This window comes from Leucoraja erinacea, chromosome 25 (assembly GCF_028641065.1).
Source record: "Leucoraja erinacea ecotype New England chromosome 25, Leri_hhj_1, whole genome shotgun sequence".
Lineage (NCBI taxonomy): Eukaryota > Metazoa > Chordata > Chondrichthyes > Rajiformes > Rajidae > Leucoraja > Leucoraja erinaceus.
This window is the reverse complement of record NC_073401.1, coordinates 20,510,798-20,533,752: the sequence shown is the minus strand read 5'-3', so window position 1 is coordinate 20,533,752 and position 22,955 is coordinate 20,510,798. Positions and strand designations below refer to the sequence as shown.

General features: G+C 41.0%; 2 protein-coding genes across 3 annotated transcripts in view; both read left to right on the top strand.

Moving 5' to 3' along the window:
- Window positions 1-22,955, top strand: part of mif (macrophage migration inhibitory factor) — a 94,703-nt gene that overhangs the window by 24,385 nt on the left and 47,363 nt on the right. The gene's annotated exons all lie outside the window — the stretch shown is intronic.
- patz1 (POZ/BTB and AT hook containing zinc finger 1) overlaps window positions 1,156-22,955 on the top strand; it is a 37,062-nt gene continuing 15,262 nt past the window's right edge. The window contains exons 1-4 of one of the 2 annotated variants that reach the window (XM_055655973.1): window positions 1,157-2,632; window positions 13,638-13,701; window positions 14,147-14,318; window positions 21,246-21,428. In XM_055655973.1, the coding sequence (XP_055511948.1) occupies window positions 1,428-2,632; window positions 13,638-13,701; window positions 14,147-14,318; window positions 21,246-21,428 (1,624 nt within the window). In that variant the 5' untranslated portion in view covers window positions 1,157-1,427. Of the gene's footprint in view, window positions 2,633-13,637; window positions 13,702-14,146; window positions 14,319-21,245; window positions 21,429-22,955 lie in introns of both variants that reach the window. The other variant, XM_055655974.1, reaches the window with a different exon arrangement.

The following is a 22,955-nucleotide window of genomic DNA, read 5'->3' as shown; positions in this document are numbered from 1 at the left end:
AGGCTTCCAGTTCATCGTGCACATGCTAGGCCAGGGTATCCTACTCTCAGTCAATGTCCTCAAGAGCTAGTGTTCCTGACTGACATCCAATGTCTTCCCTGTGCCTCCTTCAACTTAGTGCCCCTTTGAATCAGATCTTCTCCACTTTCAAACTGTCCTCCATCCTGAGATCCAACAGCACTTCCCAGACCCTCCTTCAAGACCATCCTGAGTATCGCACACGTGGTGCCCTCAGACCTCAACTTGTTCCCCGAACCAGCATCCCCTTTCCTTAGTCACATCCTCACTGTGTCTCCTGCACAGCCACCATCATTAGCCACAATGCACCATTCTCAGCTGACATCGCTCAATAACCCAAATTCTGAGCAGGTTTACTCTGCCTAAGCCAGTGTATCTTGTCCTGAATGAATCCCTCTTACTGAGCCAATGTCTCCCACCATGAGCCAGTGTTCTCACTCTGGACATATTACCAGTACTCAGCAAGTGTTCTCTCCCAGTACTCAGCTAGTATCGTTTACCCCGTGCCAGCATGTCCATGTTATGTTTAGTTTACTGGCCTTAGTCAATGTTCCCTACCTTGAACCAGTCCTGAAACAATGTCTCCCATCATCAGTAAGTGGTCCCCAGGCAGTGTTCCCATCATCAGCTGGTGCCTCCCACCCCAAGCCAATTCCCTGCCCTGAGCCAGTGTATCCTGTCCTATCTGTATCTGCCATTCTGAGCAATTCCCCGAGCATCAGCCAGTATCCTCTCTCCTGAGCCAATGTTCTCCAATCTGAGGCTACAACCTATCATGAGCAAGTGTTCTCTATCCTCTGCTAGCATGCTCCATCCTCGCACCGGCATCCTCCCGCTGCCTTTCCTGAGCCAGTACCATCTTATTCTGAGGCTGTATCCTCCGTCGTCACCTCCTTGCCGTCTCTGCCAGTGCCCCCCTCACCTCCACCTTCAGCTAGTGTTCCACCCCCTAAACCTATTTTCCACACTGCCTCCCCCCAACCTGAGCAAAGGACGTTTCCCACCATCAGCCAGCGTCTCCCAACCTAATGCGGAGACCTCTCTCTCTCCGAGCCAACGTCTCCGACCCCGAGCCAGTGCCCCCACCACCCCCGCCCCAGTGTCTCCCACCCTAAGCCAGTGCCTCCCCAGGCCCCCGGGAGGGGTCGCAGTTGACAGGAAGCGCCGCGCTGCCATGTTGCCGAGCCTCCCGCGGCGCCAGGGCCCGGCGGCTGTGAGGGGAACAAAAGCAGCGCGGAGCGCACCCCGGCCTTCGCTACGCGGCCTTCCCTCGCTCGGCTCGGCGGCAGGCGGAGCTTTGCACCGCGCGCTCCTTTTCAAATCCACCTGGTTTTAAACCGTGTTGTTCAGAGGCGGAGATTGAGGGGGGGCCGGTTTTTCCCCCCGGTCGCGGCTCCCAGTCGGCGGCGATGGAAAGGGCTGCCGAGCCGTCCTGGAACAGCTACACCTACCAGGTGAGCCAGCACAGCGCCGACATGTTGAAGAAACTCAACGGGCAGAGGAAGAACGGCGGCCGCTTCTGCGATGTGGTGCTGCGGGTGGGCGATGAGAGCTTCCCGGCTCACAAGGCCGTGCTGGCCGCCTGTAGCGACTACTTCGAGTCGGTGTTCGGCGCGATGGTGGACGAGGCCCAAGGCCGCGAGCTGGAGATGCACACCATCAGCGCCAAGGTCTTCAGGGACATCCTGGACTTCGCCTACACCTCCCGCATCGTGGTGCGACTGGAGAGCTTCCCCGAGCTCATGACGGCCGCCAAGTTTCTGCTCATGAGGTCGGTCATCGAGATTTGCCAGGAGGTAATCAAACAGTCCAACGTCCAGATCATGGTGCCACCAGCCAGGGGAGACATGATGGTATTTCGCCCTGCCAATGTGGACTTCAGCTTTGCCCTGGACTTGGCTGCCGCTGCTTGTGCCAATGGCAACTTTATTGGGGAAAATGGACACCTGCAGGGCGCTGGTGATGTCAAGGTAGGTAGCCCAGGTGCCCCAGCTCCTGCCCTTCCGCCCCTGCAGGGTTCTTTACCTATGATGGATGGCTTGATGACTTCGCCTGCAGCACCGACCCTGGTGGCTGGTCAATTCCAGGCTCCAGTGAACTCAATGGGCCCTGACCATGGCAAGCTGATCAAGAGGGGGCGAGGACGGCCTCGGAAGGCTCCTCTGTTTGACCTACCACTGCTCACGGCACCTTTAGCCATGAGGGATGAGGGTTTTTACCCCTGCAGCTTCTGTGGGAAAGTGTTCAAGAATTCTAACCGCCTCCTTCTCCATGAGGCGCAGCACACGGGGCTGAACGTGGAACTGGGGTCGGGGGAGAATCAGCTTCCAGGACTCGGGGACAATCTGCTGGCCTCTTCGAGCAGCCTTGACAGTCCCCGTAAGAGAGGCAGAATGAGGAAAAATGTGGCCTGTGAGCTCTGCGGTAAAGCTTTTAGGGATGTTTACCACTTGAATCGCCATAAGCTCTCGCATTCAGGGGAAAAACCATTTGAATGTCCCATCTGTCACCAGCGTTTCAAACGGAAGGACCGGATGACCTATCATATTCGGTCTCACGACGGAGCAGTGGGAAAACCGTACATTTGCATCAGCTGCGGAAAGGGCTTTTCAAGGTAAGTAGAGAGGGTGAATGGAAAGATAAATGTGCCATGGAGGAACTCCTTTACATCGGTTAACGTAGCAAGTACTGTGTTAAGTACTGTGGAACTGGAAATGAGCCAGTTTGGAAAACAAAACAGAAAATGCAGTGGTTATCAATAAAATTGTAATTTCTTGAATGATGAATGTTCAGAATATTGTCCTTTGAAATGTGGAAAATCTCCTAATAACGTAATTATAGTAGAGAGTGCATTTTAGGTAGATAACTCTGGTTGCTGCAAATGTGGGGTAGCAAGATAAAATTGTGTAGATTCGCACTAGGTTCATGTGTAATCAGAATTGATGATCCAAAAGAAGTACTGTGCCATTCCGTGCAATTGGTATTAAAAAATGACATACATTCTGAATACATTGTTCCCATCTGGTACTGTTGTCAGGAAGTGTTTTTGTTGTTTACCATTACAAATAACATGTAGTGTACTGCTGTGGAAATCAAGTTATATGTTTCAATGATATGCACAAAGAAAATTGTTTTCTCGACCTTGGATGTAGATTTTGAATTTAAAAAATAAAATATTCAGTATTATGTGATATAAAATCTAGGCATTGTTGTGCAGGATACTGGCACTACTGAATAAAAATTGCCAGCTCTGTTAAACAAGCAAGCGTTTAAAAGCTCTGATTGCTTAACAGTGACAAAAGTTTGTATTTGTGAACTTGAATTGAGTTTTAGGAACCGAGGGCACTTATTTTATTACTTATACTAACACTCCTGTGCAGTTTTCATTGTTTTGTAAGCTATTTGTTAACCAAATTTAATTCACTTCCAAGATTCTCCGCCTTTATCTCTCTCATCCCAGCCTGAAATCATCAAACCGTTGGCAGGCAAACTATTTACAAGCATATGATTGTCAGTTAAACACTAATGCCCAGAAGCACGTGATAAAGTACTTTTTAAGTCAACTTCTGAATTTTGCCTTTGTCTCACTTTCCAAATTTTCCATTAGAGGTTTAGCAAATTTACATCTTTTGCTAACTTGACCCTAATGTGGTACCGTTGGATGGATTTTTCATTACCATGACCATAACCTTTGTATTATTTTCTCTGATGCGTTTTTTTGTTATTTCTGTCAGCACGACTTTGGGAAGGGAGGAGGGTCAGGTGTCGTGCAGTATACTTCCAAGCTTAGCTAATGGCACCATAAAACTGGTTGTCTAATCAGGACATTGTCCATCTTATACTCTCTCTTGTCAACTCAATATACCAGGGAGTTGGCCTGAGAAACTGAGATTAGCATTATAAATTTGGGGAACTGTTTCTAGTGGCATAGCTGATTATTTCATGACTTGGCGCTTTAACCGTTTAGTCCTTAGGCTTGATATTTTTATCTGTGTTTTCAATTGAAGCGATGTCATATGGATTCAACAAAAGTTTCCTATGGAACAGTGAAAAAACACCAAATTAGTTCATACATTTTGTATTTATCTTTTTTTAGGAATGCAGCAATTGCATTATAGTAAAACTACCTGTACAATATTATAGATATTATAGACATTTCATAATAATAATGTCCCCCAAGAATGTTACTTCTAACTTTCAGTACTGCAGCAGGTGTGGAGAACCAGAAGGGGACATAGCTTTAAGGTGAGGAGGTAAAAATTTAATGGGAATCTGAGGGGTAACTTTATCATGTAAAGGGTGGTAGGTGTAGGGAACGAGCTGCCAGAGGAGGTACTTGAGGCAGGTACTATCGCAATGTTTAAGGAATATTTAGACAGATACATGGATAGGACAGGTTAGAGGGATATGGGCCAAATGCAGGTGGGCGGGACTAGTGTAGATGAGGCATGTTAGCCGGTGTAGGCCTGATTCCACGCTGTATGACTATCTGATGGAGAGATTCAGATATGTGATTGCAAAGAAAATGACAGGATTTGTATGGCAATGTCATATTCAAAGATTTTAGATATAAGAATGAAGCTGGAGAATAGCTTGGTAGTTTGCAAGGTTAGTGGGGTCCTGGTGTGAAGAGGGGTAGAGTCACAACCTAATACATTAGTAGAAAGAACACAAATTCAGAACTGCCATAGGCTCTTCAGAATGGTGCAGAATTTTGGGTGGAACAAAAGTCCTAGCAACATGTAAGATGTAGATGGATGATATAGTTGACATAGATAATATATTTTGACTGAACTGGGATGATTTGAATGTCCGTGAACTGCGCCTACTGATCCTGTAATTGTTTCTCTTGAAAATGCAAATTCATCCCAAATGTTTTAACCTCAAATTATTTTCTTTAAATTTGCTTGCAGTTCCTGGTTATTTCTGCAACAAAGCCATAGGCTTTTCACCAAATCTCGTGTCAAGAGATGCCCCAAACCAAAATAGATTATTTCCTGAGCCACTGTTGCATATGCATTATAGAATGGGATTTTTGTAAAAATATTTTGACAATAGTTAAATGTAATAAACTTTAAATAAAATGATTGCAATTAATTACAGAACAGAAGTACTGCCCTGAAGTGTTAATAACTTTGTGCTTATCATCTTCCTTTACACAAAAACCTGGGGTTATACACCTGGTGAAATTTAAACGCAGGACATTGAACACTCAAAATGGGCTCATGGCCTGGGGGATTTTTTTTTTACATAAACTCATCAGATTTCAATTGGTTCTGTATTTAATGGCTTTATTTTGTTACTGAGTGTTAAATTTTCTGACTTTTGATCACCATAGTACAGGGGCATGGGGTGGGAAGCGAAATGGGAAATATATCGGTCACCATTTGCCTCTATCCTGCTGCTTTCTACTTATAGTAAGTAGGCTGATCTCTCTTAATATTACCACCCTCGCTTGTGAACAGGGTCAGCAGACACAAGAATAAATGATTTTGCTCAAAAATGGCTGCAGGTCAGAAAATAATGAATGCATTTTTAGTCAATATCTTGACTAAATATTACTTTTGTGTACTGTGAAGAGCTGCATTATCGGATGCTACCTTTTTACAATCGAATAGTAAAGTTCTGTCTTGTCTATTAGAAGTGTGGGAAGTTCTACTATGCTCATTAAACCAGACAGATTTGTCTAGTTATTTTCCTTATTATTGATTGTAGTATATACAAACTGATCACAATAGATAAAAGTGAATCAATATTAAAATTTACTTCACTGGCTACAAAGAACTTTACAATGTGCTAGAAAGTGGAAGAAGCCATGACGATGTTCGTCATTGCATAAATTGGAAAATGAATTTTGCTTAAAGTTAATGATCCCTTAATGTATCACTAACAACACAAGAGTAACTGGACTTGCATTCCAGAATTCCATACCCTTCAGTGTGAAACACTCCCTCCATATTGAAGCATTTCTTCCCAACTCAGTGCAAAATACTCCTTCAAACACTGAAAATTTCCCTTGCACATCAGTGAACCCTCAGCATTCCAGAATTTCACAGCATACAATGCCTTCCATAATGTTTGGGACAAAGACCCATCATTTATTTATTTGCCTCTGTACTCCACAATTTGAGATTTGTAATAGAAAAAAAATCACATGTGGTTAAAGTGCACATTGTTAGATTTTAATAAACCTTATGGAGGGCACTGTGTCACTGCATGGTCTAGTGATGCAGACTGTAAATTCTGGCTCGGTATCCATTCCTGAGGCAACTACTTGGAAAATAACTGTGATATGGGGGAAGAAATTGATTATCTATCATTAGTATTAAATGGGGAATCGCTTCCAAAATTCTGTTCTGTTGGCTCAATGTGACTGACACTACTGATTAAAACTCAAGACCTATGAAAAGATGTCAATAAAACATAGAATAGTACATCACAGACACTGTCCCTTAGCCCACAATGTCTGTGCTAGAACATGATGTCAAGTTAGACTAATCTCCTCTGCCTGTATGTGGTTCATATTCCTCCATTCCATGCATATCCACATGTTTATCTAAAGGTTGCTTAAATAGCACTATTTTATTTGCCTCCAATTCGACCCCAGGCAGCATGTTTCAGGTATTCACCACTCAAAAAAAGACATCCCACACATCCTCTTTAAACTTTGCCCTTCTCATCTTAAAGCTATGCCCTATAGTCTTTGACATGTCCACTGGAGGGGAAAAGTTCTCGCTGTCTATCCTATCTATGTATCTCATGAATTTATATACTTTTATCAGGTCTCCCCTCAGTCCCCGACGTTCTAGAGAAAGCTGTCCAGGTTTGTCCAATCTTTCATAGGAACTAATACTGTCTAATTCAGACAGCATTTTGATAAACCACTTCTGCACCGTCTTCACAGTGTGCTCAGTCCCCTGCTCTACTCATTATATCTATAACAGTGTAGCCAGATACAATTCCAACTCCATCTTTAGATTTACTGACGACACCACCATTGTTAAACAAATACAGACAATGATGTGTCAGAGTATAGGAGGGAGATTGACTATCTGATTCACCACCAGGTGGTGCCTGTAATGGCCGCCTCGTCAGGAGTCTGCCTTGTCCCTTCTCTGTTTTTATGTCTCGAATGTTTGTTTTAATGTCTCTTGGTATGTTTCATGGGGGGGGGGTGTGGGGGGGGGGGGGGGGGGGGGGGGGGAGGGAGAGGATCGGGGGAAACCTTTTTCAGTCACTTACCTCGACGGAGATGTATTTTTGCTTTTTACTTTGTATGGCTGTGTGGTAACTCAAATTTCACTGTACCTTAATTGGTACATGTGACAATTAAATTGAATCTTGAATCTTGATTGAATGGTGTCAGAACAGCAACCTTGGTCCAAACATCCCTAAAGCCAAAGTACAGATTGTTTACTTTATAAGAGGATGGCCAAGGGGCCGAGGTTCGTGGTGGATAGAATCAGCAATTTCAAGTTCCTAGGTGTGCATGTCTCTGAAGATTTGTTCTGAACCCAGCCCATTGATGCGATCGTAAAGAAAGTTCATCAGCACCTTTAATTCCTTATAAGATTGGGGGGGATTTGGTATGTCGACGAGTACTCTCTTGAACATTTCCAGGTGTGCAGTAGAGATCATATTGACTGGTTGCATCATGGCCTGGTTCGTCGACACTACGGGGATTAGAAGAAATGGTAAACAGTGCTCAGTGCATCTCAGGTACTGATCTCCTCACCATTGAAGTGATCTATAGGAGGCGCTGGCTCAAAACGGCAGCCAACAACATCAAGGACCCACACCACCCTAGCCACACTCTCATTGAATTTCTGCTATTGGCAAGAAGGTATAAGAGTTTAAAAACTGTAGTGTCCAGATTCAGGAACAACCTCTTCACCACAACCATCATGCTATTAAGCGCAACCAACCCCAACTAAACTTCAAACTGCCTTAATTGCACTAGGGACTTCGGGCTTTGTTTTGTCTTGCACTATATTCGGTATCTTATTTATTAAACTTGGGTGGCACATTGGCATAGCTGGTAGAGTTGCTGCCTCACAGTACAGTATTGAGCTCGAGACCCGTGTTCAATACTGACCTCTAGTGCAGTCTGTGGGGGTTGCACGTTCTCCCTGTGACCACGTGCGTTTCCTCCAGGTGCTCCTGTTTCCTCCTCAAAGATGTGCAGGTTTGTAGGTTAATGATTCTCTGTAAAATTGCCCCTAGTCAATGAAAAAGCGGAATAACGAGAAACTAGTGTGAATGGGGGTCAGTGTGGACTCAGTGGGCAGAAAGGTCTATTTCCATGCTGTATTTCTAAATTTAACAAAACTTTTTTTTATTTGTTTATTATGTTATCATTTGAGTACAGTGTTTACAAGCCTCTTGTGCTACTGCAAGTACGAATTTCATTTTTCTGTTTTGGTACATATGACAATATTGACTTGAGACAATGACAGAAAAATCTGAGTGGGATAGAGAATTAAAATGACCAGCGATTGTAAGATCGGACTCACTCTTGCAGGCTGAGCAGAGGTGTTCTGCAAAGGAGGAATGACGAGCCTGTTATATGGACCATGTGGAAGGTTTTCCAACGACTACAGATGGAAATTGAATTGTAGTATGTAGACGATAAATAGGAGATGATTCCAGGTGTGGCGGTGTAGTGGCATTGCAGGTCGGTAAAATGCCTCTCAGCTCCATTTACCTGGAGTCAAAGCTGACTAGTTCTGTCTGTGAATTCTCACCGTGATCATGCGGATTTCACACTTCTGCAGTATTCTCCCACTTCCCAAATGTGCAGGTTGCGGGTAGTTAACCATGTGTATTATTCCCAGAGTAGGTCTGGTTGGAAAGTCGGTGGAACAGATGGGAATATGACTGAGAAAAGGCTACTGATAGATAAATGGGAGAAAGCGATTGCACTGTCTGCTGTATCTTATTCCCATGTCACAAAGGAATATGAAAGCTATTTAATAAGTAATCCAGAAGTTTGAATTTACAATGTCAGAACACATTAAAATCTTACCACACAGCTGGGTGGTTTTTCAATTAATTAAATTTGGAATGTTTTGATGTAGTGAACAAAAATGTCCATTATCAAATGCTCACTTAATCCATATTCCTACGTAACCAAGTGTGTCTATCCAAAAATCTCTTAAATGCCACTATTGTATCTGCCTCCACCCTGCCAGCAGTGTATTGCCACCAGGCACCCACCACTCAATGTGTAAAAGAAAATTAGATTTTTTAAATTTTAATTATTGTAATTTATTTGATATTTCCACCCTGGGGAAAAAGTTCTCTCTGAGTACCCTATCTATGCCTCTCATAATGTTGCATTCATCGATCAGGTCTCCCCTCAACCTTCAGCATCCCGGAGAAACCATCCACATCTGTCCAACCTCTCCTTGTAGCTAATACCCTCTGATTTAGGCATCATTCTGGTAAATCTCCTCTGCACCCTTTCCAAACTCTCCACATCTTTCCTGTATTGAGACGACTAGAACTGTACGCAGTATTCCAAAGCTGGCCTAACCGAATTCCTATCAAGCTGCATCATGACTTCCTGACTCTTATATTCGATGCTTAGACCAATGAAGGTATGCACACCATATACCCTCGTTATCACTATCCACTTGGTGTTACTTTCAGTGTGTTATGGACTTGGACCCCAAGATCTCTCTGTACATTAATGCTATTAAGGATCTTGCCATTAATTGTATATGTCCTCCTTACATTCAAACTGCCAAAGTACAACACCTCACACTTGCTCGGATTGATGGAGTAGAAGGGAGAATGCTATTAAAGAGAGGTGAGGGGAAGGGATGGAGCAGAAATTGGTTCGGTGAAGAGGGGCGAGTGGCAGAAGGGTGGAGATGCTAACAAAGGCTAGAGGTGAAATGGAGACAGATGGGGAAACATAAGGAAGGGAGAGGAGTGAAATCTAAAACTGGAAGGAGAGCTGGTTGGTGGAAACGAATGGTTGTTTGCGGAAACTCTCATTTTCCTTTTATCATCACTTCTCTCCCCTTTCCTCGACTTGGATATGTTCTCCAACAGTTGGTTTATTGTATTGTCATTGGCTGCTAATCCATTTAATTGTTGTGTTATCCTTTGTTTATACTTTCAAAGACATGCTGACCTTTTAATTCTGCTAGTTTTCAGCAGTTGTAACCGGGACCAGGTGTCCGTTGGAAATTTCACCTTGTGAAAAATCTCCACATTTTATCTTTTTGATAGTTTGATAAGAAGTTGGCTGGACTGTACATTCAACTTCATTTATTATTTTTTATTTAGTCTAGAGAAGGAATCAAATCTGTTTTTCATAATGGCCAATTTTAGTCCACACTGTCATTAACAGTCATCTTTATTTTTTTCTCCTCTTTCATCTCTGCTTATTTTGTTAAACCCAATTGTACATGATAGTTATTATTTCCTGTTGTAATTCCAGGTATATTGTCCTCCTTGTTCTTAAGACTTATAAATCCTTTATTTTAATCCATTTGTTGCTTACAACTCGTCATTTCAGTTGTTGCCATTGCCAACAATTGATATGTTTTTAAAATTTAGTATCCACAAATCACTGCTAAAGTACCCTCAACTTAGCTCTTGTACTTCTTTACAAACCTGTCCTGTTTATTAGATTTTGATTTCCCAAGATGCATTCAGTGAATTTTGAATATTTCTTTACTACTACAACCGAATTCTGTTTTCTTGTGATAAATATTAAGACACTTGAAATGAAAGCAGAAAATGGTGGAAACATTCATTATCTCAGATAGCATATCTGGAAAGAGAAGTAGAGTTAACATTTTAGGTCTAAGACTCGTCAGAACTGGCGAAGAGAGAAAACAAATTACAGGTGCTCTCCAGATTAAGAATAATCAATATATGTGCAGCACTTGCATGCAAGCAAGCATTTGGGAGACAGGCGGGATGGATTTGCTGTTTGCTGTGGAACTGCAGGCATCTTCTACCGTGTACGAACACATTCCATGGCAATATCTGAGTGCTTGCTTTTGGTTGGCCTGTTTTTAATTTAAAATATTTTGCATGTGGCTGCATTTCTGATTTCGGAACAGTTTGGGTTGCAAACAGTTCTCATGTTGCCGATAAAGTGGGGGAGGTGGAGAAGGAATGGTGATGACACACTGGTCAACCTGAGGAGCACCTTGAGCAACAGACTGGTTCCACCAAAATGCAGCACAGAACGCCGCAGGAGATCCGTTTTCCTTGTGGCTATCAAACTGTACAACACCTCCCCCTTCTGTCATGGGGTAGACTGACTCCCCTCCCAATCTTCATACATTCCGAATCCTGGACTTTCCACTCGTCACTTTAATTTATCATTCATTTTTTTGTTTCATGTACCATGTTGTGTTTTATGACCGTTGGCAGACCAATTTTCCTCCAGGGATAAATAAAGTGCTATCGTATCATAAAGATAAAGGAGTATCTCTGCTAGAGTTAGCCCAAATGGGTTAATGGGGCAGTTAGAGTCAAATTATGCTTATTTGTCAATGTAATATGTTGCTAATGGTAGGGCTAAGTGACATGCACAGCAGGACAGGCTGAGCAAATCTGAGCCCAAATCACAAATGGGTGACTGACAGAAATGGCCAGTTCATGTTCAGACAGAGAGAATTACATGAAGTTGGAGAATTTGATATTAGAAGGGTGCAGCTTGCCCAGACAAAGGATGAGATGTTGCTCCTCAAGCTTGCATTAGGCCTCATTGTAACAGTATAGGAGGCCACAGACAGATAGGTCAGAGTGGGACTAGGATGAGAATTAAAGTGGCAGGTTTACGAGAAGCTCAATAATACAGAGTGATTACCCAATTTGCATTTGGTTTCTCCAATGCAGAGGTGACCACAATGGATGTTGCCTCCCTTGTGCTAGGATCAAGCATGTTACTGAGTAGTTTCAGAACATCATGAAAGGAGAGGTTTAATCGCCTCATGGTCATGAAATGAGGTCCGACCAAATGTAGGGAATCTAGAAAAGCAGTTATGGAAAGTCGAGCAAAAAAATTACAAAACATTGCTAAAAAAACATGTTAAAAGTGGTTTATGCTTGCAGTATCTGCAACAAGATAAATTAATTCATGGCGCAAATTAAACAACACGGGTGTAATCTAATTGCCATTACAGAAATGTGGTTGCAGAGTGTCCAAAGCTGGGAACTAAATATTGGGTATTCAATATAGAGGAAGTACAGTATAATACTGTTAATAAGGGAGATCAGAGTAACGATGAAAAAATGATTGTGGCTTGATAGAATAAATTTGGGTTGAGTTAATAAATCAGCAAAGGGCAGAAAACATTGGTTGGAGTTATGGATAGGCCACTAAATAGCTGTAATACTGGGCCAGCATAATTCATGAAATCAGAGTTGCCACAGGGATAATAGAGTATCGATGCAAGAATAGGCATGCATTAGATTTGGACTAATCAAATTTACAGTAATAAGGTGCAAGATGAAGTTGTGAAAATGCTTTTGTGTATTAACTGCCATCTGCAGTTCTTTGTTTCAACTACATACAATGACAATCCCATACTCAGTTATAGCGGATAATCAGCAAAAACGGACAAAATTCCCCTCCCCCTATGGTCTGTTTTAACAAGAGTTTATTGTACACATTTGTGCTATCAATATTGAAAGGGAGAGAAAAAAAATCAATTTGGATAGTCCTAGAAATCAAAGGTATGACTTCAATAGACTGATGAAAGGAGAAGGGAAAATCGTTTTGTGGTGCTGATGTATGCTGACTTTCAAATCGTCAACTTTCTTGCCATATACACATGTACCTTCAACTAATAGTGGCAGCCAATAAAGTATGGTTCTGATGAGTATCTCTAGCTGTTTTACCAAGATTGCCAACAATCATTATTTTTTACTGATGTTTGAGTGAAAGAAAATTGGGATATAGATATTCTAAAACATTAGAAGACAGTAAATCATTTTTTAATAATTCAATTTAGTTAATTCTGCTAACGTTTTGCATATGTTGAAGGCAATTTAGCTTGGATGGTGGCCATTAGGGGAAAACATTTTGAGTGATGAATTAAAAAAAAATTGAGCCATTGTCATCCCTTCAAAGTATTAAGTATTTTGACATTCATTTATTGGCTGATGGTGTTATCAATGGAGTATTTTATGGATTAAAATTATTTTCCCCTTATTCTCCTGTTGGATTATATTGCATTCACCATTCACCCCAAGGTATCATCGAGGGTGTTATAAAGACTACTCAAGCAGAACTGTTTAAATCAAACAAAAACGTCAAGGCTAGCAAGTGCATGGTGTTTGTCATCTTGATTGAATGTGCATTACAATTCCTTATTTATCGTTGAGTTAAATCTTGAAATTCCCCACCCAGTAACAATGACAACGTTGATTTGAAGAATTTCACATACTGGCTGCAGCAGTTCAAGGAAGTGTCTCATCACTAGCTTCTTATGCAACTAGAAATAAATGCCAGTCTTATCAGTGGTGTTCACATTCCAAACAATTATAACATTTCTAAAAAAAACGACATTTGGCAGCAGTTGCCTATTTTTTGAGGCTGCATGTGATCTTACAGTTCCGTATCCACCTGATGCCAATTTTTTTTCCAGACCTGATCACTTGAATGGCCACATCAAACAAGTGCACACTGCAGAGAGACCCTTTAAATGTCAGGTGAGTTAGTGCTTCAACATCTTGCAAAGTCCAAAAAATGGTAATTTAAGGTTTTATTTTCTCCAAGCATATTTTGTCCATATAGCAATGTAGCTTACAGCTTGATTTTATTATGGAGATCTCTGAAGAAAGTCATATCCATCTTCATCCAATAACCTCACATTCATATTTTTCTATGGGAGATACCGAAAAGAAGCTTGGTGGAGAAACACCAACAAATAATAATGTCCTTAACTTGGGTGTAACTGTTTTCGCAGCTTAATATAATGCTGGGGCCACTTTCATTTCCTGGATCAGTCCATGTTGGTAGTGAATTTTCAACAGCATGAAAGGAAATTATCATGCCTGCTTAATCTCTAAATGTTGATTTGTAATTAAACTGTTCAGTGGATAATGGTGTTTAAATTGTTTGAACATTTCCCTTGTTATTGATGTATTTTTCCAGACTTGTGAAGCTTCCTTCGCTACCAAAGACCGTCTGCGCTCTCACTTGACATGTCATGAGGAGAAAGTTCCCTGTCAGGTGTGCGGGAAATACTTGCGTGCGGCTTACATGACCGATCATATCAAAAAGCACAATGAAGGGCCAAATAACATCTGCAACATCTGTAATAAAGGTAATTTTGTAATGAAAGTTAAAAGCGCACAAATGATTAATTGTGCAAATTTCTTCAACTGAAGGTTATTGCTGTAGAGATGCAAATAATCTTGATTTGAGATACCTGATTAGTTTGTGAATTGTTGTACCTTAACTACTTAAAAAGATAGTATAAACATATGAATTTACAATATGATAGAAATGGCGAATGATTCTTCATTTTAAAATAAGATTTAAAAAATATATATACTTTTGTGTTTGAAAGGTCATCGTTAACATTCATGGAATTAGATTGTGTTCCATTATCCAAAATTGTTTCAGAAATGCATGTTGTGTTTCAAATTTTCACATATGCAACATATTTGTCACATTTAAACCCAAATGGTCAGTTATGTATTTAGAGTTTGTTGGATAATTGACTCAAAAAGTAGAAACTCACTGAAAAGTGCAACCTCCAGTCAATAATTGACAATTGGAAGGGAAAACTAATGGGAAATATGTTCTGAAAATATGTGGCCATGGCATTAAAATGTTTAATATATTTTGATTGGATTTTGTATATACAAGGAAAAAAATATATATTCACTGATGTAATTATTGCAGGATTACCCTGGTAGTTTTTCTCCCAATGTCCAGGTGCTTCAGACAAATTGGGACATGAACTCCAAATATATCCTGGGGTTGGGTTAGGAAAAGTTTTGCTTTATTTATTTTTACATGGTATTTATTGTCCAAAGTGGTACTTCTTGCCTTTAGATGCATAAGCGAATCTGATGGGTTTTTATGGTAGTTTATTTGCTACAAAGTTACTTTTACTGCAACTAGCTTTAAATTAAGCTATATTTAATTATTTGTTTAAATTCCCCAGTTGCCATGATCAAATTGAGCTTGTGTTTTGTCAGTGGTCAATAAGTCTACTCCAGGAAACCAATCACAATGCTATGTTGAGATTATATAATTCTGTCCTTTCATTGCTTTAGACATTGTCATTGGTCTACTTGCTTTAGTTGTGATAGCAACTTGTTCCTAAATTAAGACCTAATCTTAATTCTTCTTTGCAAAGGTTTAATCAACATTTACAAATTTTGTAACTAATCAAAATCCACTTTGTAAAATATAGAGAAAATTGGGGCTTGTTTGATCACTGAAGTTTAATTTGTTTAACTCCAGTATCTATTTAGTCAGAAAATAATTTTAGCTTTGTAGCATGTGGAATGATAACAATGATTTCAGTCTAAATCTGGTTTTGCTCCTGGTTTTAGTTGTTCCCAATTTGTTCATTGAAGACAAGATGTTTCTGTTTTGCTTGTTGTGGACAATTCTGTATGTTTTATCTACAGTTTTCTGGTATCAGAAGTATTGGTAATTGATTAGCGGTGCAATATAAGACATTGTTAAATAAAATTAGAGTACATGTGATTGGAAGTAAGGTACTGGCATGGGTTGATTTTGTTAATGGATAGAAAACAGTAGGAGTTAATAAAGAGTTATTTTTAGGTTGGCATGTGGTAACGAGGGATGAGTTGCATGCGCCCTGGCTGTTTGTGGTCTATTTCAATGATTTTGACGAGGGAACATGGTGTATAATATCTAAATTTGCTAATAATGTAAAGCTGGATGGCACTCTAAATTATGAAGAAAATATAGAAATACTTCAAGATAATATAGAAAGATCAAGTGAATGGACAAAGACGTGGATGGAACATTAACTGGGAAAATGTGAAACCGTCCACTGGTTAAAAAAAAGAGTGGAGTATTTTCTAAATGATGAGGGGTTGAAAAGAGTTGTTGTTCAAAAAGATCTAGTTGTCCTTGTATATGAATCACTAAATGTACCAACAACGGTTGCAGGGGAGATGATCTTGCTGAAACATGTAAAATACTTGGTATTAGTTTTTGAGATGCAGCGTGGAAACAGACATTTCGGGCCACTGAATCCGCGCCAACCAGCAATCACCCGTCCACTTGTCCTATTCCACACACTATTTACAGAAGTGTCTTTGGAATGTAGGAAGAAACCGGAGCACCTGGAGAAAACCCACACAGTAAAGGAAGAATGTGCAAACTCCGTACAGACAGCATCTGTTGTCAGGATGGAACCCGGATCTCTGGCGCTGAAAAGCAGCAACATTATTGGACTTGACAGGGTAGATCAAAAACAATAACTGTGATGGCTAGAAGACTGAAGTAAAAAAACAGAAGCACTGGAACTACTCTTCAGGTCAAGCTGCACCAGTAGAAGTGAATAAGCACAGTAAACCTTTTTAAAAACTGCCGAATTATCAAAAGAGAAGTTGCTGGTAATCTAAAATTAAAATAAAATACTTGAATATCTGTGGTGAGAGAAATGCTGAGTACATGTTACAGATAGTGTGATGCAGGGTTGGTATTTCACCTGGCTGGGGTGAGTAGAATAGTCTCAAAGTAAGGGTTCATTTTTGGGACTTAGATTTGAAGAAATTCTTTCTCTGCAAGAGAACTAAATCCTTGATATTCTGTACGTACAAGGGCTATACGCTCAGTCAGTCATAAGACCAAGATAGACTGATAATTAGATATCAGGAAATCAATAAGTATTGATGGAAGAACATGTTAATGGAAGAACATGGTATGGAAAGTAGAGGTCTAGGCTATGCAGTCTCTCCTTGTGTGATAGACATGCTCTCCCATGAATCTTCTTGTGTACCTTCACTACAGGTCCTAAACTAATAAATCCTTTAGAAAAGAAGGCCTGAGTTTTTCACCGTGCTTCAGTTGCCTTAATTGAAAGGTGGATATATAAAAGCCTGCAGATGTTGGACTTTGGAGCAAAAAACAAACTGCGAGAGAATCTCAAAAGCCCTGCCAGCATCTGAAGAGGGAAATTGACCCTCGTTGTTGGTCATGATTCTTCACATATATTGAAAGAGTAGAAAGGCGATAGCCTGTATAAAGAGGTGGCAGGGAGAGGTGACACACGAGCTGGCAAGCAATAAGTGCATTCAGATGTGGAAGGGTTGATTGGCTGATGGAGTAAGGTAGGAGTGGTGGAGATGGTGACAGGAGCTGGGAGGAGATGTGGAGATGACAAAGGTTTGCAGATTATGGAATCTGATAAGAACCAAATAAGGGAGAGATGGTGGGCCAATGAGAACAGTAGGAGAAGGTATAATGGTCATGGTGGGAGGATTTTGTATGATTGGCAGGTGGGGCAGGAGAACGAAACTGGGTTGGCTTGGTTGGAAAAAGGGTGCGTGTGAGTGTGCACATGTGCATGTGGGTGTGTGAGAGGAATTGGATAGGTATGATGGAGAGAAAAGAGGACGAGGGGATAAAGATGACCTGTAATTAGAAAATTCAATATTCAAGCTGTTGGGTTGTAGAGTACCCAGGTGGAATATAAGGCGCTGTTTCTCTAGTATGTGGTTGGCCTAACCATGGCAGAGGGACAGACAAGACAGAAATGTCAGTGTGGGAATGGGAAGAGGAATTCAAATGGTTAGCAATGGCAGGGCCGGATTTAGATGAAGAGAGGCCCTAAGCTGTTTAACTTGTGAGGCCCCCTCCGCGTTGGTTTTCAGCGCTGGCGGCGAGGCAGCGACCGGACAGCCATGGCGGCCGATGATGTGCTGGCCGTGGTTGTGAGCATGTGCAGGGGGACGACGTGCAGGCCGCAGCAATGCGCATGTGCAAGGCGGTCTGCCGTGCCGGCGGATGAGGAGCGAGCGGAGCCCGGCGGCCCGGACACGGATAGCGGGGGGAGATGGAGAGGGAGAGATAGAGAGGGGGGCCCGCCCAGAGTTGAACGGTAGGTGTCCTGCCTTGGCTGGAGGCCCCCTAGATTTCGAGGCCCTAGGCTTCAGCCTATGAAGCCTAGTGGTAAATCCGGCTCTGCGAGGCCCCCCTAGACCTCGAGGCCCTAAGCTTAAGCTTGTCTAGCTTATAGGTAAATCCGGCCCTGAGCAATGGGGAGCTCCAAGAGGCATGGTGGGTAGAGCGCAAGTGCTTGGCAAAGTGGTCACTTACTTTATACTAGCTTTCAAGGTTTGGTTAAAATTGCGGCTTGCATGCCATCATGTATGAGACCTAAGATTGAGACGATTTTCTGAGGACATGCAAATTTGAGAAAGATGCAGTTCTTCCCACCTGTTGACAGCCCACACATACAAATGAGTGTTTGGGAAATTAGCAGGGTGGATGGGGATGGATTTGACAGCTGCTGCGGGGCCGCATACATCTTATGCTAGGTGGGAGTGGGCCATTTTTACATCCCTTTACTCACCATTCCAACCCCAAGCTTCAACAATTAATGACTGAGTTGAGCAAGTAGAGCTGAGAGAGCTCAGTCTCACTCACTTGCCTACACCAGCTGGCAGCTGTTCCTCCCACGCCTCCTGGCTCCCCCATCATAATGGTTTCCCTTATCCTCTCCCACTCTTTGTGTTTGTTTATTTCCGACACAACTCACATTGTGATTCAGAGAGTAACAGAGAAGACAGTTGAGGAAGACAATTCCATGCCATTTGGATTTATCCACTTCTTGAAGATGTCACAATTATGGCATTTGTATAGTAATCAATTGTTTACATACTGCAGTGCGAAGATCCAAACCAGTTAACTAAGCGGGTGGTTGTGTCACAACCCACAATCTTTTGATTTTACAGTTGTATAGTTATTATTGAACAGGACGTCTGGAACAAATGTTCTGCCAAGAGGATCTGTGATTTGTCTACCTTTTGTTATTTATATCAATGATTTGGATGAGATTGCAAGTAACGGGGTTAGTAAATTTATGCATGACACTAAAATTGGTGGTGCAGTAGATAATGAAGACGATTATCAAAGATTACAATGGGATCTTGATTAAGTGGGTCGCTGGGGTGAGCAGTGACAAGAGTTTAATTCCGATAAATACAAAGGTATTTGGTAAGACAAACCAGAGCAGGACCTGCACAGTAAATAATATGGACCTGAGCAATGTTTATGGTTGCAGGTACATAGTTCCATGAATATGGTGACACAGTTAGACAGGATGAAGTGGAAGGCATTTGGCATGCTTGCCTTCATCCGTCAGAGTATTGTGTATAAATTTCTGGCATCAAATTGCATCTCTACAAAGCATTGATAAAGTCACATTTGGAGTAATGAAAATCTGTTCTGGTTGCCTTGCTACAGGAAGGATGTCAATAAACTGGAAAGGGTGAAATAAATATTTACAGGGATGTTACTGGGTCTGGAGGGTTTGAGTTATAAAGATAGGCTGGATAGGCTGGGACTTTTTTCCCTGAGCATTATTCTGATAGTATGAAATAAATGTATATTACATTCTCTACATACAGTCTGAAGAAGGGTTTCGGCCCGAAACGTTGCCTATTTCCTTCGCTCCATAGATGCTGAGTTTCTCCAGCATTTTTGTGTACCTTGCATTCTCTAATCCATGGACCATGTTTCCTTATTCAAATTAATGTTCATGTCATTGAGAGATAAATAATCTAGTTCATCAGCATAGGAGCAGAAATCAATTACTGATCATTTATAGTCTTCATGCCTTCCTGGCTGAAGTTGAGAGCTGAAAATATATTGTTATAGTCACTTGTAGCCTCTGCTGTTGCACCATCTTGACAACATGGATATACCTGATTTCTAAGATCTGTTAACTAAGCACATGTATGTTGTAGTTATGTGATTGATTACACTGTCACATTTCCTCAGTAGTGAGAGTTACTCAGCTGGGCTGCAAGATGTGCTGAGAATGGTGATTACAATCATTCAACATACTTTTCGTTAACTTTCTGCTTTGCTCCTCCAGATGGCAGGTTGTTCTGCCAGCTCTCTGTTTGCGTATTAATGTTTCCTGTTGATGATTGCTGACTGACTCTGGGCCCTCTAACAGCTATGGCGGCAGGGTTTTCTTTTAGAAGAGGCACTTCAAACATTAATTTTATATACTCTACATTAACACTGCACATTATTGTCCACTTGTGTTTCATTACGTTTGTCTTATTCCTTTCTTACTTGTGTTCTCAGAATTTCATGGCAGTCCAGTTTAGCGATATCCACAGATAGATCTCCTTCACATGGCATTCCTCTCTTCCTCCACACAACTACCGCCTAGCTAAGTGCAAATCCCAGTTGGGTTTATTGTCATGCAATCTGAAATCCCAGACCTGTACCTTTTAACCCCTAGTAGCTGGTTGTTAATGTTCTGTACCCTATTTCAGGGGAGGCCAGATCAGCCAGTATTTTTCACAGACTCTGTTAAACTGATTCATCTAGCTCCACGAAGTAAAGAAAGAATACATTTGGTTGATATTATTTTGGGACCATGGAGTTTCAGCATTAATTTATCCCTATCGTGCAACCCAGTTCTAAATGAAGGCGCTGCTTCAAACCAAGGCCTAGTTTCTACACAGTATTGAATAAAGGCTGCAAGCCTGAACTGAGGTGGATGCATTGGAAAACAGCCCATCCCTGCAGTTCTGAGTTTACGATTGAAAGTAGAATTTTTACGATCATTTTAAGAACATACTTTTACTGTTTTCAAATCTGTTCTTCTGAACGAGTTGTCAATATGAAAATTTGGAACTGCAGAAATTGTACTGGTTATGGGTCTCCTACTTGTGGCAACATTCTCTGGACCTGCTTGAGAACATGAGAATCACAAAACAAGTATAATGATGCAAGTATGTTTTTATTCCTGTAACATACCCTGATACTAATGTGTTATATAAAACTAGTGATTAAAGTTGCATCACCTCCAGATGAAGGAGACTGCCTAACATCAAGTATTGTATATATTTGGATAAGCAGCTGAGAAGAAAATGTATTGAATGTAAAATATCCCCATTAGAAAATAAATATTTTAATCGTGGAATTCTGGAATATTTTAACCTCTGATGTTCAGAAGTCTGGGGTGCTGAGATTTCATCTGATGGAGTGACAGAATCTCTTCTGTCTTTTTCCTCAGGTTTTTCTACTGCTTCCTACTTAAGGGTCCATATTAAAACCCACCATGGTGTCCCTCTTCCCACCTCGCACACTTCTGACCCTTGTGACAGGCGGTGCAAGCCCCAGACTCAGATCATGATTCACAAGCAAACACAGAGCGGGGAGATGGCTTTTCACTTTGACAGAACACGCTCGTTACAAGGCAAGCTAACTGCCATCATTTTTTATATTGTGTGAGTGGGCAGAACCATGCAGAAGTAGTTGAATGACAGAAACCCTGTTGTAAATCCTAATTTGACCTGATGTGGTATAACAGTGTTGAAGGAGATGATGTTATCAATTTATTTTCATATTATTAATAACCAATCTTTCCTCTGTTGTGACGAATCACAGCCATGTAACCCTGAAGTCTTCTGAAAGGTCGACATAACTAATCCCAACTAGTCACAGTTTTTGAAGTCTGCACAAACAAAGAGGTTAAAAAGGACTCAAAATTGATCAGCGTTACAATTATTTTGGAAGAATGTGCAGGGCTCATTATGTAAAATGTATAACATAATAGCAGGGTGTGGTGGTAGAAGAAGAGGAAATTGATAAACATTGCTATCTGAGCTCAGACAAAGAGTTCAGTGATTGGAAATCAAAAAAATTGCAGATGCTTGAGATATGAAATGAAAACTAAATGCTGAAAACAGAAAATCTGGTTGCATTGGAAGAAAGAAACAAAATTAGTGTTTCAGGTCAAAACCCCTTCACCAAATCTGGAATAGTGAGATGATAAATTTTAAAATGCAGAGGTATGAGAGAGAGGGATGGATAAGCCAAAGGAAATATCTGATAGAATGAGGCCAAGGTTGCTGTGTTAATGAAGCTATCTATTTCAATTGAGAGCAATTATACAAAAAAAAAATGAAGTGGCTTCTAAAAGTTCTAAAATGCAGCTCGGAGCTATAGCAGAGAACTGAAGCCAAAAGAAAAATACACAGCAATATCTGGAGCGAGTGAAAAAATTAACTTGAATTAATATTATGGAAGAATACAGCAGAAGATAGAATATCTCTTTAGTACAATATTGGTCCTGTACTAAATAAACACAAAGCATAATTTAAATCCATTTCCTGTGAAAAATCAAAGAAACTAAAAGTTCTTCAGTTCAAAGTTCTCCTCTCCCTGTTCCAGGCAGAAGTAATTGCATTTTGTTGACAATGAAAGTACTTTTCACTACTTTTAGATTTAAGGTCCGGGATGCGTATAACTTTGTATTCACTTCTCAATTATGCCACCCTGATGTATTAGCTTGTGGAGGTGGGTTTAAGCATGTGCTTGTTTACCAACCATATGTCAAACATTTTCATGATCTTTTACTGTTCTCTGGAAGAAGGGAAATACACATTAATTTGTTCTTTCACACACACACACACACACACACACACACACACACACACACACACACACACACACACACACACACACACACACACACACACACACACACACACACACACACACACACACACACACACACACATATATATATATATACTCTGTATATAATAATATATATACAACATACATATACATACTACTCTAAGAAAGAAAGAACTATCTAAACAGACCAGCCAATCTGCAACATAAAAATTATGAAACTATCATCACATGAAACTGTCCTTTGCTGATGACTTTTGATGGAATTATGTTATTACATTTTATTATTGGTGTTAAAAATCAT